General features: G+C 33.1%; 3 protein-coding genes across 3 annotated transcripts in view; all 3 read left to right on the forward strand.

The window, feature by feature from the left end:
• LOC104707169 overlaps nucleotides 1-1,281 on the forward strand; it is a 10,076-nt gene extending 8,795 nt beyond the window's left edge. Inside the window, exons 5-6 of the mRNA XM_010423466.1 lie at nucleotides 442-738; nucleotides 830-1,281. Coding sequence (XP_010421768.1) covers nucleotides 442-738; nucleotides 830-913 — 381 coding nt within the window. The 3' untranslated portion in view covers nucleotides 914-1,281. The remainder of the gene's footprint in view (nucleotides 1-441; nucleotides 739-829) is intronic.
• On the forward strand, nucleotides 6,233-9,254 carry LOC104707170 (coatomer subunit zeta-3). The gene is made up of 7 exons (XM_010423468.2): nucleotides 6,233-6,330; nucleotides 6,898-6,933; nucleotides 7,456-7,615; nucleotides 7,816-7,963; nucleotides 8,052-8,129; nucleotides 8,740-8,824; nucleotides 8,941-9,254. The coding sequence occupies exons 2-7, from the start codon at nucleotides 6,919-6,921 to the stop codon at nucleotides 8,998-9,000; spliced, it is 546 nt and encodes a 181-aa protein (XP_010421770.1). The 5' UTR covers nucleotides 6,233-6,330; nucleotides 6,898-6,918; the 3' UTR covers nucleotides 9,001-9,254.
• LOC104707171 (non-specific lipid-transfer protein 15-like) lies at nucleotides 10,144-11,630 on the forward strand. Its single transcript, XM_010423469.2, has 2 exons — nucleotides 10,144-10,524; nucleotides 11,497-11,630. The coding sequence occupies exons 1-2, from the start codon at nucleotides 10,175-10,177 to the stop codon at nucleotides 11,507-11,509; spliced, it is 363 nt and encodes a 120-aa protein (XP_010421771.1). The 5' UTR covers nucleotides 10,144-10,174; the 3' UTR covers nucleotides 11,510-11,630.

The raw sequence follows: 21,424 nt of genomic DNA on the forward strand, positions 1-21,424 counted from the left end.
TTGATATCTCAGGTTCATAACTCTTCTGATAAATGCAAGAACAAACCAATGTTTCGAAGTGGTGAAGCAGGTCTTGTTTCTTCAAGGAATGCCCACCAGCAGTCCTCTGTGATGCTCGGTAATCTTCAGTCTAATCCTGGTAGTCAGACCAAGTCTGAGGCGACTAAGAAACTGGTGATTCTCAAGCCTGCTAGGGAAAATGGGGTAGGTGCTGGTGGTTCACCACCCAACAGCCGAGCTACTGCTAGCCAGCTGACCACTGCTCCATCCACACAATTTACTGCTTCTGCTTCTGCTAGGAGTACCAATGGTCCAAGGGAGCTCGGGGGAGCTTCTGTAAACGTGATAGCTGGAAAAATCGCTGAAAAGAAACTTTCCTTGGCTCAAACTCAGAGCAGGCATGCATTTTACAGTGCTTTGAAGCAAAATACATCTACAAACATCTCAACTGATCAATCAAAAACTAGCTCGTGCATCTATTCTTCAGTTGAGGAAAAGGCAAACAGCTCGAAGGAGCTTGTAGCTAGTGACCCTCCAAGTGCACAGGCTGCAGAAAGAAATGACATCAAGGATAGAGTCGAGAAAGTTACTGATGTTGCAGAAAGGATTTGTAGATTTGAAATGGCAGTACGTCCAGATCCAAAAGAGGCTGCGTTCCTTAGATCCCTAGGGTGGGATGAAAACGATAGCGAGGCGGACGAAATCACAGATGAGGAGATCAGAGACTTCTTTGAACAGGTACATGACACAACAACTTTCTTCCGTGGTTGCTTTTTAAATCTCTCATCATCTTTAACTCAGTTTTACTTATATGCATCTTTGAAAACAGTGCAAGAAGTTGAAGCCATCACTGGTGCAGAAGCTGGCCTGTAGTATAAGAAGCAACCGAGGATATAGCTCCAGAGACTCTTGATCCGATTTTGTTCTGGTGTCCAAATGGAAGATAGCTTTTCTCTGTCTTTTCTTTTCTCTATTTTCTTGGGGTCTTTTTATTTTGGTTACTTCGGCGCTGGCAAGAAGGTGGGAAGGCTTTAGTTGCAGTAAGAATGTTGTTTCTGCTTCTTCAGAGGTGCAACAAAAGGAAAAAGAAAAACTGACTTATTTTGTACATCTTTGGTCTGAAGATAAGAGGGTTTTGTCTTTGGCATCTTCTTTTAGGTTTTCAAATGTTTGATGATCAATCATGGTGAGGGAAAGAGGAAATTGCCAATGGGGGTTTAAAATAGAAAATTTAAAGAATTTATTTTCTTACCTATTTATGGAATTCATCTTTTAGCCTTATATATTTTATATAATTTATCTACATTTATACAGTTATAATTCTTACCCAATCTTTAAATAAATAGAGCATACTTCTGACTTCTGAAGTTCGTTTTTTCATCTTCATACAAACACTGAAAACACTACTGTAATTCTGAACAAAATTTCAACGACTCTAGTTAATTTTCTCTACTTCTAGTTTCACTTTAAAGCTTTTATGACTTTTTATAGTTAAACAGAAAAATAATATTTGATATTTACGGCAATTTGAGCCATCAAAAATCATAAACCTTTTTTTGGAAATAATGATTCAGTGTACCACTTAAAAAATGTGAGAAAATAGACAAGACAGTTAATCATGTGCTATTTATCTGTCCACATTTTTTGGTAAATTTGGAAATTGTCTTTGTATTCTGATGTTATCATGATATTTTTCTGTCACCTCGATGGTTCGACATGTACTCGACTCTGAATTTCTTATTTTGGAGAATGTTGTCTTGGAAGATAAATATATCAATCATTGTTTCCCCTAGATTCTATAGTTTTTTTTTATAGAAAGATAGAATTAAGAAAGTATTCAAAGAAATGTACATTGAGAACCAATAGATATCACAAATAAGACTCTAAGTGAACAATTATTATGGGAAAAACTTTAATCCGTTCTGGTTAAAGTAAAGGAATCTATGGAATCCTTAGCTAACCTTTCACACTTTCTACAAAGTTGGATCGACGAATTGTTGAAGCTTTCGGACCATACTACAGGTATGGGATGGTGGTGCTTAAGAGGAGAAGATCAGACAAATACTACTGGGAGTTAAATGTCATCGATGGAGTCTTTTCCCCTATAATCGGAGATAAAAGTTTTACTATGGGTTATGAAGACTCTCTTACAAGAAAGATTGATTGTCAGGCCATCGACTCATAATGTGTAAAGCTGGTCGCCATGGTGCAATCTCTTGAACAATGACTAGCTTTCTCCAAACTCCTATATGATTTTGGGTTGGTTCGAGCCTCTTTTCCTTTGTATTTCTTATCAAAGATCTTTCAGTCTTGTAATTATAAAATGGATTGTTTAGCTCGTTTTTCCAAATTTTTTTGTTTCGAGAATTATTTTTGTAATCTATTTTCCTTATTGCGCTATCAATCATAGAGTAATAATTTAATTAATGTGTGGTTTAAAAAAAAAGATTATGGTAATTATAACATTTAACGCAAAGATGACAAACTATATTTCCAGTTTTATCTATATGGTATAATTTTGTGATGATATGTTATAATTAATCTTAAGGTAAACAAATTGTTAAGTTGGAAACTAGCTAGGTTGCATGGAAACGCAAACAGCGGAAATGAAACGTTTCAAAAACGGGAATTTTCCTTAAATTAGGAAATGAAACGTTTTGAAAACGTATGTATATAACATCAAACTTAAAAATCATATTAAAAGTAATATTTGAAACAACACAAAGTCAAAACATCAATATTAAATAGTTAAATTAAAACACTAATAATATTATATAGAGAAATGCTACAAAATACCATTAAACATAGTTTTAGTTCCTTATTACACATTCCTTAATTTACTAATAATACCAATATTTATTCAATACAAAGAATATTTTTTCCATGTATTCTACACCAAAAGTGAGTAAGAGTTTTGCGATTTCGTCGTTCTCGGCTTCTCTACGGTATGCGTCTATAATCTCCGACGAGAACTGACGAATCTTTTACGATCTAGTTACAATATCGTTCTTTTTGGTCTCTAGCGAGATCTGACAAAGTTTTTGTGATTTTATGGTTTTCGACCTCTCTATGGTCTTCGTCATTGTTTTCTAGTATCTCCGACGAGAACCGACGAAGCTTTTGCGGTCTAGCTACAACATCATTCGTCTTTGTCTCTTTTCGATGTCGTCATTTTTAGTTTTCTATTTGATATCTTCTTCGTTGCTCTTTTATCTTAGTTATCTTGAGATTTACTGTTTGGAGAAGTGAATCGATTATGCTCAATCGATTGTGTTTAATTAGCTGTCGTGCTCTATAGTCTCTAACGATATATGATGGCTCTGCCTAGCTTTGATGTTGCCAATATCATATTTCTCCTTGCAATTTCAGATTCTTCTCAGTCGTAAAAAGATATTGCTTTGGATTTGTAAGGTGATTTCAAATTTGATTAGTGTTTATCAATCCTAGATATTTGGTTTAGGTTACATTTGTGTATCTCAAGTTGTGATTGTTTGAATTTTTGTGTATATGGTTGAGTTGTACTTAGTTTGTGGAGAGTGGAAACACAATGATGAAGGAGGCTGGGATTTTGCAATTGTTTCAAGAAGAAGAAGTAGATGAGAATAAACATATAAGGTTTTAGCTGATAAGGTAATGGAAGATTTCATATTTGATTTCATAGCTATTGTCTATCTCCAAGGATGAAAGGATGGTAGAAGATTCTACACCAGTGTATGTGCGGAATCTCATCATATATACAGTTTTCAGGAAGATTCAATAAGAACTTGAGTTAAATCGTTTGTGTGTAATGGTGAGAGAGACTTGAGGTGATGCATATACTAAGGATATGGATGTTTGTTCTCAGGGACCACTGGAAAGTGAGTATGAGGCTTTTGTAAAGGATTAGAGATTGTGGTCAGAAATGGTAACATGCCAAAGGATAGGTAAGCTTGTGCTCAAGGTTGTTTGTGAAGTTGTGGAAGGTGATATAACTCAGCTGGTTATTCAGTTTCATGATGAAATTAGTAATTTTGATGCGTAGGGAATTGCTTGAGCTTTATAAAGTCATCCTAAATTTGTGAAGGTCATCCTGAATTTATGAAAGTCATCCTAAATGTTAGGATATCTTTCATAAACATTATGGAATCTTTTATGAATTAAAATAAATGTGTTTATCGCTTTATTTTCTGTTTTTGCCTCAATGTATAACAGATTGATCCACCAATTAAGGTAAATGGTTTGATTTTGTGTTTTGGGTGATGGTTAAGGTAAAACAGCCTTCCTAAATCTCAAAATATCATTTCTGAATGTTTAATCCATACCTATTTCTGTAATGAATTATTAAACCAATCGTTTATGGAAGCTTTTGTTTCATAACCTTCTTAAATGTTTGATTCAAAAAAAATTATGGGATTGTGGTGAAAACATAGCTACCTATCACAATATCTTAATACAATAACTAACAAACATATTAACATCATGAGATATCTTGTTGCTTTTGTAGGGGACTTATACAAATTGTGTTTCTCAAGTACAATTTGGTTCCTCTTCAATTCTGAAATGAAGCTTAGGCAGTGCGACATTTGTAAGAAAAAAATCTCTCATGTCCTGCGATAAAAATTGAAGTCAGCAATCTATTCAGGAAAGTCTTCATGATCTCTCAACAATGCTTCCTGAATTATCAACAGTGCTTTCTGAATTTTCAAATGTGATTCGTAAACACATCAATACACAAGCAACAAGCAATAAACAATAAGCAATACAAAAGCAACAAGCAATAAATGTGATAATGTGGTATAATATAAGTGGCGAAAAACACATCAATACACAAGCAACAAGGGTTGATAACATGGTCTTACATCAACAATTACGGTAGCAAAACTCTTTGAAAACCAAGATCCTACAGAAAAAAATCATTAGTGGGACCTAACACGAAGAATCCAAAATCAACCAAATTCTATCATAACTATAGCATCACCATTAGATCCAACAAAACTAGCAAAGCTACCATCACCATTGTATCCAACGAAACTAGCATCACCATTGTTATAAGGAGAACAAAATAGTATACTAGTTTAGGAAAACTAAATCATTCATAGGGAATACAATCTCCAATAGAGAATCTATTAAAATTTACTAAAAATTTTGTAGAATCCATAAGATTCTACTAAAATTTGCACCCAATTGGTTTAGGGTTTTGAAAAATTAGAAAAGTGAAAGTCACACACACATAAAACTTAAAGTTTCTACAATATAACGAGAATCGCAAGTGAAAATAGATACAACCCTTACTTAGGAAGACACGATAATAAAGCGTCGTGTGGGAAAGAGGGATTAAGAAAGAAGGAAAACCATAAAGACAAACCGGCGACGATGATAGACCAATGACGTTAGACTGACGACAAGAGATTGGCGAGGGGACAAGAATCTGAGCAATCTCTATATCAGATCTCTTCAAGTAAGGGAAGGCGAGGAGATGAACGTGAAACAACGAGTGATTAAGGTAACAATAATTTCGATCCTTACAAGCAAAGGAAGTACACTGCGAGGAGATGGCATATTGGCGACAAGAAAAAGGTGAGGCAAACATGGCGATGGCAAGGAGATCGAAGTTCGTGATGCGAGTCGAGAGGCGAGCCGAGGAGATCAAATTTTCTGAGACGAGCCGAGAGGCGAGAAACAAAAGTGCTTGAGTAAGGTTATTTTAGTCAATTGTGTTAGTAGGAAATGTCACAAATGGAAATTTGAAGACATTGTGGTATTTTTGGCCTAAAAACATAAAACTATGGTATTTGTGACAATTGCTCTATTATATATTTATATGTAATTTGTATCATTAATTCTTATATTCTAAATTATTTATTTATTAAATTCCCAAACTCAAAAAAAAAAATTTCGTCGTGTTTCCATCGTGTTTCCAAACAGAAAATTCTAGGAATCGTGTTTCAGTGACTTGTTTTTGTTTTTCCATGATTTTTCATTTTCAAAATGTTTCAGAAATCGAAAATAAACCTTAAAAAGAGTTTTCACGCAACATAAATTAAAACAAGTTGTTCATAGAAAACATTTTATCAGTATTGGTTTGTTAGGCCAATGCGTGGTAACCTAATATTTAAGATGAAGTGAAAAAAAAAAAAAAATTTGAGAGATGCCATTTCAAACATTTGTTTTTTTTTTTTTTTCAAATTTAAATATTTGGGGTTTAATTTACAACATTCTCGAATCTCCGACTACTCATTGTGCAAAATTCTGAAATAAAATCAGACCCCTTCGCGTTTTCTTCTTTAACAGTTCCAAATTCCATCGTTATCGCAAGCACAGATCATCTTCAGCTCTGAAGCCACCTCAAAGGTAAAAATATCGTCGAGATCTTCCTTCTCCTTTTGGTTCCTGCTTCTTCGTTCCTCTTATTCCAATGCTAGATTCGCTCGCTTTGCGTTCTGATTTCATCAGATTCGATGGAAGTATCCATTGCAATTTTCTAGAGATCTGGATGAAAATTTTGTACCCGTTTCACAGTTTTTGATGAGATTTTTTGTTTTTTACGGCTTTGAATCGTTAAGATATGGAGCAGTGTTGGTCCAACGATGTTAGATTTTGATGTTATGATCTATCATTTTCATAACTTTGAAGAGATCTGATCGTAAAGTTTTGGATTGGGAATGAAAATTGAAATATAAATTGGTTTTAAGGAAAGTATAACTTAGTTATGGAGTCGATTTGGTGGCAGTTGTGTAGAACTCGTAATTTCAGGACCGGCCTTGATGGCCTATGATTCTTTATATAGATCTTAGTGTATCTTCACAGAAATCAAGATCTTGGTGTGTTCAGTGCTGATCTTGTTTCTGAGACCAAAGTCTGATTTTGTGTGTGTGTGTGTTTTCAGTGGTTAAAACACTTAATTTATCACTGTTTCAGGTATATCTTGAATCAACAACAATGGCAGGGACTAATGTAAGTATATCTCTTAGCTAATTGAATACTGTTGGGATCATACTTGCCGGTATTCATAATGAAACCTAGTCTTGTAATGCTTTTCGGTTTGTTACCCTTATGCAATTCGTTGTGTTGTGATATAATGAAAATTTTGATAGTTTTCTTAAGTTGAGAAGCCGGTCATGTACGTTTCTTGGTGATAGACTCTTTTATTTATGTTTAAAAAAGCTTTATCAGTTATTCATCATTTTTGGCTTCACCAAATAGCTCCATGGGTTTGTAATGGCCTATTTAGTCAAGCCATAGATGTTGAGTAACTGATACCATTTTATTTGATTGGCCGCTGCAAATACTTAAGGAACTTAGGCTTTGGAGTTTGGACCCTGTGTGATTATCTATATGATTGGTGGTGGCTTGACTGGATATCTTATTTGCCTTGCTGTTGTAGAAGTTCAACCTTACATGATCTTTTCATGGATTCTCACGTCTGCTTCTCTTTTTTAATACTTGGATGCTGACTGTCTGATCTACAATGTACAGGATTCTTGTCCTTTGGTAAAGAATATTCTTCTTCTGGACTCTGAAGGAAAGCGTGTGGCTGTCAAGTATTACTCAGATGACTGGACTACTAATGCTGCCAAGTTAGCTTTTGAAAAGTATGTCTTCTCAAAGACTTCCAAGACCAATGCTCGCTCAGAAGGTAAGGCCAAATTGAATTCCACACATGCAGTTATTATATGTCGTTCTCTGTAAGTTTTATTCATATATGAATGTGAAAGCTACATGATTTTTTTGCTTGTTGGCTGTCTTCTGGGTTCCTGACTCGGTATCTCCATATTCTCTGTCTTAAATCACTTGTACGTGTGTATAATTTTTTTCTCTTAATGTTACTTTTTGCAGCGGAGATCACACTGTTGGAGAATAATATTGTAGTCTATAAGTTTGCCCAGGACCTGCATTTCTTTGTTACGGGAGGTGAAAATGAAAACGAGCTAATCTTATCATCTGTTCTTCAAGGCTTTTTTGATGCTGTTGCATTACTTCTGAGGTATTTAGCCCACCTTAACAGATGACTATGTGCCTTTTTATGATCAGCTATATACAAAATCAACGTTGAACATCCTTTCTCTGTACAGGAACAATGTTGAAAAGATGGAAGCCCTTGAAAACTTGGATCTCATCTTTTTGTGCCTTGATGAGATGGTTGACCAAGGGTATGCTACATATGCTCTCAGATGATTCTACAATTTTCCGACTATGTTAATTTTCGGAGATCTAACATTTATTCCTTGCGCAATAGTTATGCTCATATGCAACTCTTAAACATAGGCGGGTAGAAGTAGACGATTGCTGACTTCAGCTTGCCATCGAAATATTAGCAATTAGGTCCACTGTATGCTGATGGAGTTGAGTTACATTACATACATAGTGATATCTGGTATTTAGGGGCTGAGAGAACTTATTGTTTGATAATTGGTGAACAACTTCATGCAGTGTAGTAAGGTGTTCTTGTAGAGTTTAGTGCAGGACTATTGTCACTATCTTACTATCTTAGGGGGGTGCCGGGAAATTGTAGATTTGCGAGCTCAGCAACATACCTTTTACGTTGGTTAGTCGATATTAGTTGAGAACTGAAGGTTTAAAAGGATAGTCCAGGAAATTCGTTGGGGCGTTTTGGAATTTTTGAGAGTTTAGAGACTTCCCTCGTTAATGGAGTCTCTTGTAAAGTTTAATTCTTTGGTGAATTATATGAATAATATAATGGGTTTGAATCCCTATCACTTCATTACTCATGGTTGTGTTGTCTTATGGAAACATGTTCAGGATGGTACTTGAAACAGATGCCAATGTTATTGCTGGAAAGGTAGCAATGCAAAGCGCAGAAGCAAGTGGTTCACTCTCTGAACAGGTGAGATGCAATATGATTACTAACTAGTACTAACTAAACTACACAACCTTTGACCAAAGCGATAGTCTTTACAGCGATTATGCATTTGACCATTTTTCGTGCTTTTTGAATTGTAGACATTAACTCAAGCATTGGCTACAGCTCGGGAACACCTTGCAAGAAGTCTTCTTACATGATTTTTCGTCTTGGGAGCGAAATGGTATATTCTTGAGCCCTTGTAACCATATCTGAAATGGTTGCCGTCATTAGAAATCAATCCCCTATTGTCTTGAATATCTTATGACTTTGTTTTCTTACAATTTATTTTTTTTCCGTGGAATTTAGATATATTATACCCCTTCTTTGTATTCTCTCTATATGATGGTGTTCTTGCGGAACTATTTTTGAAGTTGAGGATCAACAGCATATGCACTAGTGATTTCTGAGTTAATTCATATTTCTTATATAAAAATATCTGAGCAATCACACTAAGCAAATGATTTCTGTTTTTCTGAGTTTTATGGAGAATCATTGAATCGATGTTCAATGTTCCTTGAAGACCCTCTTTCGCATAAATACGGATATGTTTCTGTTGTCGCCATTGAAATGATAAATATTGATGCTTGTACGTTACTGAATTATACCTCCATAGAATCAAATGTTTTACAAAGATATGACTATGAGAGTCGATATCAAGTGTTGTGGTTTAACTGTTTAAGCCTTGTTTTAAAAATGCTCGAAGAAATTAGTTATTTGATTGCCAACATAGTATGCAGATGCAACTCTTGAGGAAACTATATTAAGCAGAAGATGTGGGAATCCATTTACGAATTGTTAAGAAAACTGGGAAATGCGCGATCCAATCACGTTCATTCTGGCTCCCAGGAAATGAGGAAATTATCCCAACAATAGTGTTGTTGTGTTTTTTTTTCTCCTTCTCATCTCTTACAATTTTGTTACTAACTAAAAAAGATAGTCATTATTAATAGCCTTTTTTTTCTCAACAAAACATTAATTAGAAAGCCACTCCATGATTAGTAAATGTACAAACAAAGTTAAGTCTACTAAAGAAAGTCAAAATTAATATTTAATAGAGTTAATTTTAAATAAATTCAGTTTTGGTAAAGAATAATAAGTTAAATTTTCTCAATCTCCTAATCATTAGTTGCATTGGTGATCTAGTTGACTTTTTCCTTATTAAATGGAATATTGCCATTTTTGGTAATATTTTCTTAAACAAAAGCAACATTCATTAAATTATCCTTTCATTTTCTTAAAAAAAAAATCTAGGCATATATAATACATGTTGAATGTCTTCTTATAAATAAACCAAATTACACCCTAAAAATCCCTAATCAAAATCAAGCAAACATGAGCAAATCAGTCTTTGTTGTTGTCTATCTCAGTTTATTGGTTGTTCTGACCCCGACTCTAAATGCTAAAATGGTGAGTTACCCAAATGGTGATAGACATTGTGCGATGGCGCAAGGCCAAGTGATAAGTGCATGCTTGCAACTAGTCAACGGACTACAACATGCGGATTGTTGCTATGCTATAAACGACGTAAACAGACACGCAGAGACACAAGCAGCTCGTATAATGCTTTGCAAATGTTTCCAAGAAGTTGTTAAGTTGTCTCAATTTACAAAACTTATTGGTATGCCTGAAAAATGTGACATTCCTAGCGCTGTGCCTTTTGACCCCAAAACGGATTGTGCAAGGTATGTAGGATTTTCATATATATATTTTTATAATGAAAATATGATATGACATAAAACTAAATGTCACTAGATAAAATAACATAATATTTCTATTAAAAAAGTACATGAAATTTATGTTGGGATATAAACAATGTCTCATATCTAAAGATTAGAAAATAAGTTTCTAATATGTATAAGTCAAGACCAACTCCAATTAGTATGAGACCTTTTGGGAAGGAGTCCAATAAGAAATCCGTGCGGGCTTTGCCACCTGAGCCCAAAGCGAAAATATCATACTAATAGGGGAGTTGGCTTGGGCTTGGAAAGCCCAACAATTAGTATCAGAGCCTAGATCGAAAAGTGGACCTAGGGGAGTGGGTGTGGGCTCTGTGTTCGGTGTGGGAGGATCTCTCAAAAATATGACATGATTATGGGTGCGTCAAGAATACTTCAGGAATAAAAGGGTACCGGAGCCTAGGTACCTGGATTTCACTGAAGGGGAGGCTAAAGTATCGTGGTAAATAGTTTGAGGGGAGGTTTGTTGGGATACAAACAATATCCCACATCTGAAGATTAGAAAATAAGTTTCTAATATATAAGCCAAGATCAACTCCAATTAGTATGAGGCCTTTTGGGAAGTAGCCCAATAAAAAATCCGTGCGGACTTTGCCATCTGGTCCCAAAACGGATAATATCATACTAATAGGAAAGTTGACTTGGACTTGAAAATCCCAACAATTTATACCATTTGAAAAACGATTAATAAACCAAACGTATTGTTGGCAAAAATAATGAACGACCCCATACACGAAAATGTTATCCGCCGGCTTTATTTATTTTTTTTATTTTTTGGAATAAATATATTTTTGGAAGATAAAACTAGTAATACTCATTTTATTGATATTTACAAGATATTGCCCAATAATTTTCCTAAAGAAAATAATTATTTAGGGCTTAACTTTTCTAATTTGGAATAATGTTTTTTTGCTGCAGTATTAAGGTTTGAAGCGAAGATGAAGTCACAAGAAAATTAGTTATAGCGATCAATGTACTTCTTTTTTTTTTGGGTCACCATAATGTACTCTGTTCATGTTCCCGAACAAATAAGCATATGTTTTTAACTAGCAGTGTTAGAACATAAGTTTATCGATATTATATAAAGATGTATTGAAAGAGCACATATGATATATGGAAAAAATTTCCAACTATAGAGAATCCAATAGCTAAGCTTCTACAAAAAAAAGAAAGGGATGTATTAATCAAGCATATGCTCTGATAATAACTTTGGTATATTATTTGTATTTTTGTTTTGTTTGATTGACGACGACCGTCTCTGTCTCGGTCTCTGTTACAAAAAAAATGGATGTTGAACCAAACCCAAACAACATCATTGTAGGTGTAAGACTGAGACAGGGTCGTAAGATTCAAGAGTTTCATAAGAATATGAATGGAAACTATGCTTTTTCTGTCTGTATGTATATTCTCAGACTAATCACATTGAAGCTCTTTTCTTCACTTTCTGTCAGAGTAAACATGGATCATATAACAACTTTCTATCTAATATATTAAAGGAATAGTCGAGAGGGCTCACAACCAATCTCACAAAAATTGACGTCGTTTACCCTTAATGAAATTGCCCTTAAAAAAATTTCGGACAAGCTTTTCTTCTCTATTTAGGTTGCTGAAACGCACCAAATTCATCCTCAGATTTAAGATTACTAATTTGCCATTAATGAGATTCAAAACTGGACCTTTATACCCTTTTGATTAATTAAAATTTTTTAAAAGATTATTTTTTAATTATCTAATCTATATCATCGTCAAAACGTGAATTTGAAAAATTATATAAAACCCTAAAACCTGAAATAATGGGCTTAATAGAAAATCCAACCAAAATATATACCGACCTATTCAAAACCCTAAAATTAGTGGTTGTTAATTAATATAAATAGGTACAACTCTAACCATTCTCCATAATTCGAAATCTTCAAAAAAGAAAAAACCCTAAATTACTCTCATGTTCTCGGTTTTATATTTGTATTATAGTCTTGATGATCTTTTATATGGTTCTTCGTATTCGTGTTTGTGTTCTAATTATTCATATCCTCTTTATGTAGTATTTGTTTGGAACGCAAGTTCAAGCATTACCAAAACTTTGTGTATGATTTCTTTACTTCTTATATTATGTTGTATATTTTTCTTAATTTATTTAAAGTTTTCTAAAATAAATTATACTAATTCTTATGTTTCAGGTGAGTTAGTAGATGGTCGTGATCTTAGTTCTATGTGCCCGCACAAGAAAATTAGGTATTTGTTTTTTTGAATACCTAAACTTATTTCCTTTATACCTTGATGATGCTAAATTAAAAGCCTCATGTTATAGTTGCAGGAAAATTTCTGGAGATGCTAATATTAATGAGAGATGTTTGGTAATTTTAATAGTAAACTATTCTATCATCGTTATTGAAATCTATTCATGTGTTTCTGGCTCTAATAAATAAATATAAATAAATAGGTAGAGGTGGCGAAGTCTACCGAACATTTTTCTTTGATTTCTACTTCCTCATTGTTGCTAAGAGGTATGTTGCTAAATTTAAAATTATTTTGTTAATATTATAAATATTTTCTAATGATTTAAATTAAAACATTATTTAGATGAATCTATCAATGATCGTATGGTGAAAATCATGTATTGTTTAAAATTTTATAAGAAAGTTTATTAATATTATATATTTGATTCAGAAAATCATACTAATATTTGCAGTTACTGATTATTGTTGCAGAAAGGCTATGATTGGTGCTAATAATATCCCAATATCTATGGTATAATCTTAAATAATTGATTTTGTTATTGTTTAAAATTATCTACTCTTATTTTCACGGATATAACATAATTTAGTTTAATTAATTAATCAACAGATTAAAGATGCAGTGTCAGCAATACAACGTCTTACGGCTATTGCTCGGTAGTGGTTTATGTTAAAAAGCAGTATTAATTCTAAATTCTTTGATGAAATAATGTTCTAACGTTTGTTACTATTTGCTTAGTTTGGTATTAGTACGGTAAAAATTGTGTTTAAAAGTCACCCTAATACTAATTCTTTTAGAAAAACGTGATACTAGCGTTTATTCGTAATTCTTGAACCCTAACCCTATTTTTTTGTTATTATCTGCAGAGAAGGTATTGATAGAAAATAATCTAATTTGTTTCCTTTCCATTTAAGATACACGGTAATTACCTCAAATATAATCTTATTAAAAATTTTGGTGTTGTAGCAAATATTCTGGCGTGAAGAGAGTAGATGAACATAATTTAGAGAATAGTATGATGAATGTTCTGAGATCTTATAATTGCTGTTTTTCGGATATTGTTTTAGATGAATGCATATTTTATGAAATAAGAATATTTCTATAAAGATTTATTTTTAAAAAATTTAAAATTAATGGTATTTATAATGTCGATCTATAAATAAATGAGATGAGACGTGTAAACAATGACAAATGTGCGTACTGAAATACAATCGACCACGAACTAAAGTTCTTGATCATAATTGTGTAAATTTCAACATGTCGTGAGATTATATATTTTAAATTCCAAAATTGTATATATGAATGAGATAAGAAAACAAGATAATTACCCTTATTAAGTTTATGAAAATGTTTTATATATATAACGTTTTCAGGCTATATTTTTAAAAATGTGATAAATATTATTTTTAATATTTTGTAGATTATTTTTAATTTAATATAAGGTTGTTAATTTAAAATAATATTTACAATTTTTATGATGTAATATTAAAATTTATTAATTTTACATTATGTAAAGTAGGGTGGATAAACTTAAGAAGTATTCTATATTCAAAACAGTATAGAATACGATGTAATATCACGATTAATGTAAAAATAGAAAATGTAAAATACGCATTAAAAGCCATAATGATAAACATTAAGAAGTTTACTATTATCTCTAAAATAAATGGAAGTGTAAAGATATTTATGTCTGGAGATCTTTACAAATTATTTAAATGATTTGTTAAATATATATTCTTAAATATCACTTACAAAAAAATGTAAATTAAATATATATTAAATTATATATATATATACGTCTATTCGACTCTTTTGACTTTCAACCTAAATCAAAGACGAAAACAAAAAACAGAAAACTATGGTTAGGTATAACCTTTTCGATGATGTTTCGCGCTTGAATTCTTCAAAATATGAATGGAAAATTCGTGTGAAGGTCTTGTGTCTGTGGGAAGAAAAAGGTCCAAGTTTGGAGAGGGTTTTATCTGATATTAAGGTATTTAGTTTATTCTAATCATAAGCTCATTATATATTTCAAAAATAAAGCGTATATGCAATTATACCTGAAAGTTATAAATTACGAGCTTTGAGTATATTGTTTTTACATATAAAATCATATTATGTGACAATTATAAATTCTATGTTTTATTAGGGTGTAAAGGTCTAATGTTCCTTTCGTGGAAATGTTTATGATCGTTTTGTCTCAAAGTTCAACGTTGGTGATTGTATTGATTTTGAAGACTTTAAGGTTGTTGAGCAGTATGATTCATGTTTAGCTACCACACATTGTTACAAAATTGTTATTTTGTATAATACCAAAATCAAAGAGAATTCAATTGTTGGAGAGGAAGATTTCTATGATTTCGTCGATTTCAAACTCATTAATGATGGTACCCAACGTGAAGATTACTTAGTGGGTGAGGAATTATTTTTGTTATTTTAGTATTAAATTAAATTATTAGTAGTAAATCTTTGTATCTGAACTAATTTAGATTTTATACAGACGTCATCGGTGAGGTTGTCAATGTGGGGAATTCAACTGTAATTTCAGGAAATTACAACAAAAAAAGGAAATCAAGGGGTTGGAAATCATGAGAAACATGTGGACGTAACACAAAGTGACAATATCCGTATGTTGCTTAAGTATTGTACTCGATTTGGTTCAGATAAAAAGAAAAACACTTCTTATCATGATCACTCAGAATCAGATTGCACAGTCTTTGAAGAATCTGATGATGACAGTGATGTTGGAGATCATGACGATGATGATTATATACAAGAAGTAAGCGATGAGGAAGATGATGTTTGTTATGATACAATGGATGAAGAAGAGGATGATACTGAAAAAGAAACTGATGATGAGGGCGAATACCAATCAGATAATAGTGATAACGATGATCATAATGAGGATAAATATGTCCAAGATTTAGAGGAGGATGAGGAGGACGATGAGATGCAAAGTACTGAAGAAAATCTTGAAATAAATAATAGAGCAGAGGATAACTCAATTAACCACAAAATTTCTTTTGATCTTCGTGATTTGAGGTAAATTATAATACTCATATATATATATATATTACATAATTATGATTTTGAATTATATTTTTAATTCTTGCAATTTTAGTGGAACCCTAATAAGGTATGAATTATTCGAAACATCAGCTGCAAAATTCTACGATACTTATAAATCTTTCCGGGGTGATCGCTTAATTTGTGTTATTCGTTGGGGTGTTATTGAAGTTTTCCAAGGTATACATTCGATTTGATGATATTTATTGCTCAGTTTTATTGATCAGTTATTAAAAGAATTAATTCTGTTATAACTTTGCAGGAAAAAGAAGTATATCTTCTACAGTTTGTACACAAATAAAACTCAATCTGCAAATTCCAGAGGTGGTGAAAATTATGGAATTGTAAGATTATCATCTCTGTTCATGCTATATATTAGATGAAAACATTATAAAATTTCATTTATGTACTTTTTTCATGTATTAATTAACTAATTTATAGGAGACCAAGGAAGATGACTAACAAATAGAAGACTGACTTGCTCATTTTGTTTGGCTTATTAGGGATTTTAGAGGGTTTTAATTATTTTCTATTTTAATAATAGATGGATTATAATTTTTTGTTTTAACATAAATGAAAGTTTATATTTATTTACAGATATTGATTTATTATTTCCTTTTAACAATATTTTGATACAAATATCTATTAAACATATTTTGATAAAAATATCTACGTATAAAATACTTACAAAAAAAAATGAAAAAAATAAAGACTTTGAAGTTTCCAATAAAGTCTCAACAAAAATCGTAACAAATATACGATAGCCAAATGCATGATAATAAAAAGATGTCAGCATGCAAGTTGAAAAATGCAAAAAAAAGTCTTGCAATTTGAAATTTAGAGTTTCGAACGTCCAAATAATTTTTTTTAAATAAAGTATTTTTAAATAATAAAAATATTGTTTATTCTTATCGAACAGAGACTCATGCAGCTTTCCCTGTGTAGACCACAAGTGTTTATACAATCCACACAAATATAGAACTCTGATTCTTATAATCCTTATCTTCTTTGGTCTATAAATATATGAACTACAAATAAATTATTGTAGTATTTGAAACTTCTCAAACTTCTCTCTGAAACTTCTACTTGCTTCTAAATACACAAAAAAAAAAAAAAACCAAACAGGATGGTGCTGTACATAAAAGATCTGAATCCTACGTTACGTAATCCGAAAGTTGCTGTGAAAATTCTTAGAGAATGACCACCTCATTTTATTCAAGGACAACCTTTTTATCAAAGTTTGATTTTGGTAGACTAGAGGGTAATTCTTCTTTTTTTTTTTGTTAACTAACGAGAGGGTAATTCTTCTTCCTCTTTTAATTTAACCTTAATTATTTTAAATATCAAATGAGAAGTATAAGAAAAATAACAAATTAAAAATGATAATTTGTTCTTCTATTATAGGGAAATAGGATTGATGCCAAGATAGATGCGGATTTTATGTAGAAATTTATTATGGAAACATCAAGGAAGGAGACTGGTATGAGATTTCTGAATTTTTAGTGATTGAAGGTCAGCAATCATCCCGAAACTCAAACAATCTGTTTGAGATCCTGATCCAGGATAACACAAAAATGATACCAATATATCCGCAAAGCACTGATAATTTTATCCTTCTGTTTGATGCATTGAAAATGCGTAATTCCACGCCTGAGGAGAAGAATTGTTGTGTAGGTCAGTTTTTTTATTTAAGTAATCTTAAGATGATGAATTTGTTTTGATTTGTTTTTTTTTTGGTTGGAATTATTTTTATGTTAGATGTCATAGGAATGGTGTTACATGTAAACGAGCCACAAACTATTAATTTCCTTGAACATCAAAATGGCTACATTTCAGAGAATCAAGTTGTGACTTTCACTATCCTTGAATACAAGTAAGAGAATATTCAAAACTTTCGATAATATTTTAAATACAATCTAATGTTATTTAACACAATTCTTGATTAACTAATTCAGAAATAATTTATTTTTTAAAGTGGCCTAGAAATTGAATGTGTTGCTGTTGGTTCGGTTTGTAATGCATTTCTTGATAAATGGAGAAAAATAGTTTTCTCCCCTACCTATGCTAATCAACCAGTAATGTGTACTCTTCTGTTTTGGAGAATCTCTATTTACGAAGGTATCATTTAGTAATCATCTTATATACCACTTAAAACTATCATTTTGTAACTTCAAATTTACATTGATAGGTATGCGATGTCTGATGTCTCAATTACGTTGTTCAAAGGTCAAACTTGAAGATGAAATGGCAGGAATCAATACAGGAGATATAATGTATTGTCCTTAATTTAAATAAATTTAAAGTAAACACTATTATTCGTGAAATTAAAACCTGAAACTTTTTCTTTACAAGCGTTGGCTAGACGTCGAGTCCAGTGATGAAAACTAAATAGATTAAGCCTGTGTTTGGAGGAGCTAGCTATACGTCCACAAATCGAGTTTTTCTATTATGTTCACTTTACTTTTAATGTTTATGACTTTTCGAAAATAATTTGTTGTAACTTTGGACGTGTGAATTGTGTTATGTTATGTCAGAAATAATTTAGAATTATATTCACTAAATTTTACATAGTCTTTTAGTCTAATATTACTATTTTACTAATAATATATATCTTTTTATATATATTTAAAGTAAGAGTTTTTCTTAATTATACTTTAACCTAAAATCTCTACAAAAGAAGGATAAATTTTAGTTTTGGTTTAATTTTTTGGGCCTGGCCTCATGAGACGCCAATATGAAAGCCTTCGCGACTTTTTAAACAAATATTTAAGCATTTTATATCTATACGCCTCTCCAATGTTGTGACCTTTTGGTTTCCCCTCTCAACAAAGTAAAAAAAAAAAAAAAAATCGTATCTTTGAGGTAAGATCTCAATCTATGTATTTAAACTTTCCTTTATTACCTTATTGGCTTGAAAGATTACAGTTTTCAATATTATAGATTCAGGTTTTGTGAAGGAAGGTGAATGTTCGAGGAAACGCAAAGACCTCATGTCAGATTTCGAATGGGAAGATGGAGCAATCGAGAAGGTTAAACAAGCGTTTCAAAAAACGAGAGATGTGGTTCTGAAGGAAACGAATAAACGTTTCACTGCGATCCGTGATATGGTGAAAGATTATATGAAGAAGAAGGAAGAATATATCGGCCTCATGTGTCAACTTGAAACGATCGATGCTCAACTCTCGCTAATGAATGATATCTTGGAGGGCCATATCGACTTGGTTGCAGAGCGTAACAGCCTAGAAGAAGGTAGGGTTGTAATTGAGAAATATGTAAAAGAATGTGTTGTTCCTAATATTGATTGGGATAAACTTCGTGTTGCTTTTAGTGGTTAACAATATTAAGAATTTCAGCATAATTGTTTCAAATCTTCGAATAGAGTTTTTATTATCTGTCAAAATTATTTTATTATTCTATAATCCTAAAATTCATAAAAACGATAACATAAATTATAGATATTGACCTGTCTGCGAAATAGAAATTTTAAAATATCTAGGTTTTACAATAAAAATCGAAAATAAACATAAATTAGTGTTGGACTTAAAAATTATCCAGAAATATTCATGGTGATATAGTTTTTATATTCATTGAATGAAATATCTACAAAATATTTAACACTTTTAAAAATCGTAATTTTCTAAAAAAGAATTGGAAATCTAATAATATATTTGGTGATTTGAAATGACCCGACCCGTTTTTAAAAAAAAATAAATAATAAATAATAATAACAAACAATAATCTACAACTAGTGGTCTCATACCCACTAGCCACCTAACCACAATCACAACCAACAGCGGAATAACAAATACCAATAAATAAATAAACAATCTTAAACCATAACAACAATCCAATAATCAAACATCAAGAAACATGAAACCGGCAACCTAAAAATGTTTCTAAAGACTCAACTCTATCAACCTAGAAACGCCAAACAACATACAATCGAGTCCCTAGAACATCCTCTTCTTCATCGCCTTGATTCCACGATCACACTTTGCCTTTACCTGCACAACAAACACATATTGAGAGGCATGAGTATTTGATAAATACTCAGTGAGGCAATCCTCCCATCTACTGGGCTATACAAACAAGCAACAGTGATTCCAATGTTCCAAACAAACAACAAACAAAACATACAAACCAGGAAATCAAACATGTCTCGCTGGAAGGGAGGTGTCGACCGACACAAGCCAAGTGTCGATCGACACTGGCCTTGGTGTCGACCGACACTACCCCACAGTGTCGATCGATGCCCAATTTGCTGGTGTCGACCGACACCAACTGGTGTCGATCGACACTCCCTCTGCAATCGCGATCCGCTCGAAGCCAAGAGTCAAATCTCGCTCCCAACCTCCTCCAAATCGCCCAATACTCAAAACCCAAGCCGGAAACATCCTTAGAAACCTGTAGCAACCAATCCCCAGCAAGTAAACACACAAAACAACAATACACAAGCAAGAACAAGGAAATCAAAGGCTTAGATTAGCCATGGTCATGCACTCACCTCTTTGCAGGAAGATTTGGACCAACAACAACAAATCCTACACTCCCAGCAACCTTCTAACACGTTCCTGGCCCTAGATCCTCACTCCCACAGCAAGATCTCACCAAAAACATCTTGAAATCTCACAAACTCTCTCAAGAACCTTTAGAAACTGTTTTCTCCTCTCTCTCTCTCACTCTCAAACGGCGTAAGACCACAAAAACACGACCATAGGTCGTTTTCCCCCTTTTAAACCTCGGTTCAATGGTTTTCCCTAAACCAAATCGATAATTAAATAGAACTGGTGGAACCAGAGAATGTTGGTGTCGACCGACACCACCATGGTGTCGATCGACACTCATCCCAGAAAACCAAAAATTGGTTCGCGGATGTTACAATTCTCCCTCACCAATATAGATTCGTCCTCGAATCTCGAATAACCATCAGACAAGGACTCCTGTGCAACCGTCTCCACGGCCTGCACTCCTCCGACCAAACTACGAAAGGTCACCTCTAGGCGATAGACTCATGCTCCAGGCATTATTTGCTCTCGACTTTTGGACTTTCCTTTACTCAGAGGCCTAAACCTTGAGTTTTATTGGCTCCTCATCAGGCCGAAACCTGCATGCCATAATGTTGGCTCCTCATCAGGCCAAAGCCTGCATGCCATAATATATAAGGAAGTCCAATACTCGTCTCTCGGGTTCTCACCCTACAGCGCGCCCCCGGATCGTCATCCAAAGTCGATATACCAACCATATTCCCAAGCCACAAAGTCTCAGAATATGGCAGTACTAGAAGAACCTAAGTCCCCCAAGAGTCGCGAGCAAACAATTCTGAACACGTCTGAGTCCTATCCCTATCCAGGTTCCCTTCTCGTGGTTCGCGTAAGACATCACAATGCCCTACCAACCACATATCCCCTCACTGGAATACCTCATGACCTCACATGGATCATCTCACTGCCACAAGGGCCAAACAAATGTCCTCAACAGGACCGTCACAAAGACCAAACAAATGTCCTAAACAGGACCGTCACAAAGAACAAACAAATGTCCTAAA

This window comes from Camelina sativa, chromosome 8, assembly GCF_000633955.1.
Source record: "Camelina sativa cultivar DH55 chromosome 8, Cs, whole genome shotgun sequence".
NCBI lineage: Eukaryota > Viridiplantae > Streptophyta > Magnoliopsida > Brassicales > Brassicaceae > Camelina > Camelina sativa.

Coding starts and splice junctions, on each gene's coding strand:
- LOC104707170 (XM_010423468.2), top strand. Junction 7,616..7,815: donor GACCAATGCTCGCTCAGAAG/GTAAGGCCAAAT, acceptor TACTTTTTGCAG/CGGAGATCACACTGTTGGAG. Junction 8,825..8,940: donor GTGGTTCACTCTCTGAACAG/GTGAGATGCAAT, acceptor TTTGAATTGTAG/ACATTAACTCAAGCATTGGC.
- LOC104707171 (XM_010423469.2), top strand. CDS start 10,175: ATGAGCAAATCAGTCTTTGTTGTTGTCTATCTCAGTTTATTGGTTGTT.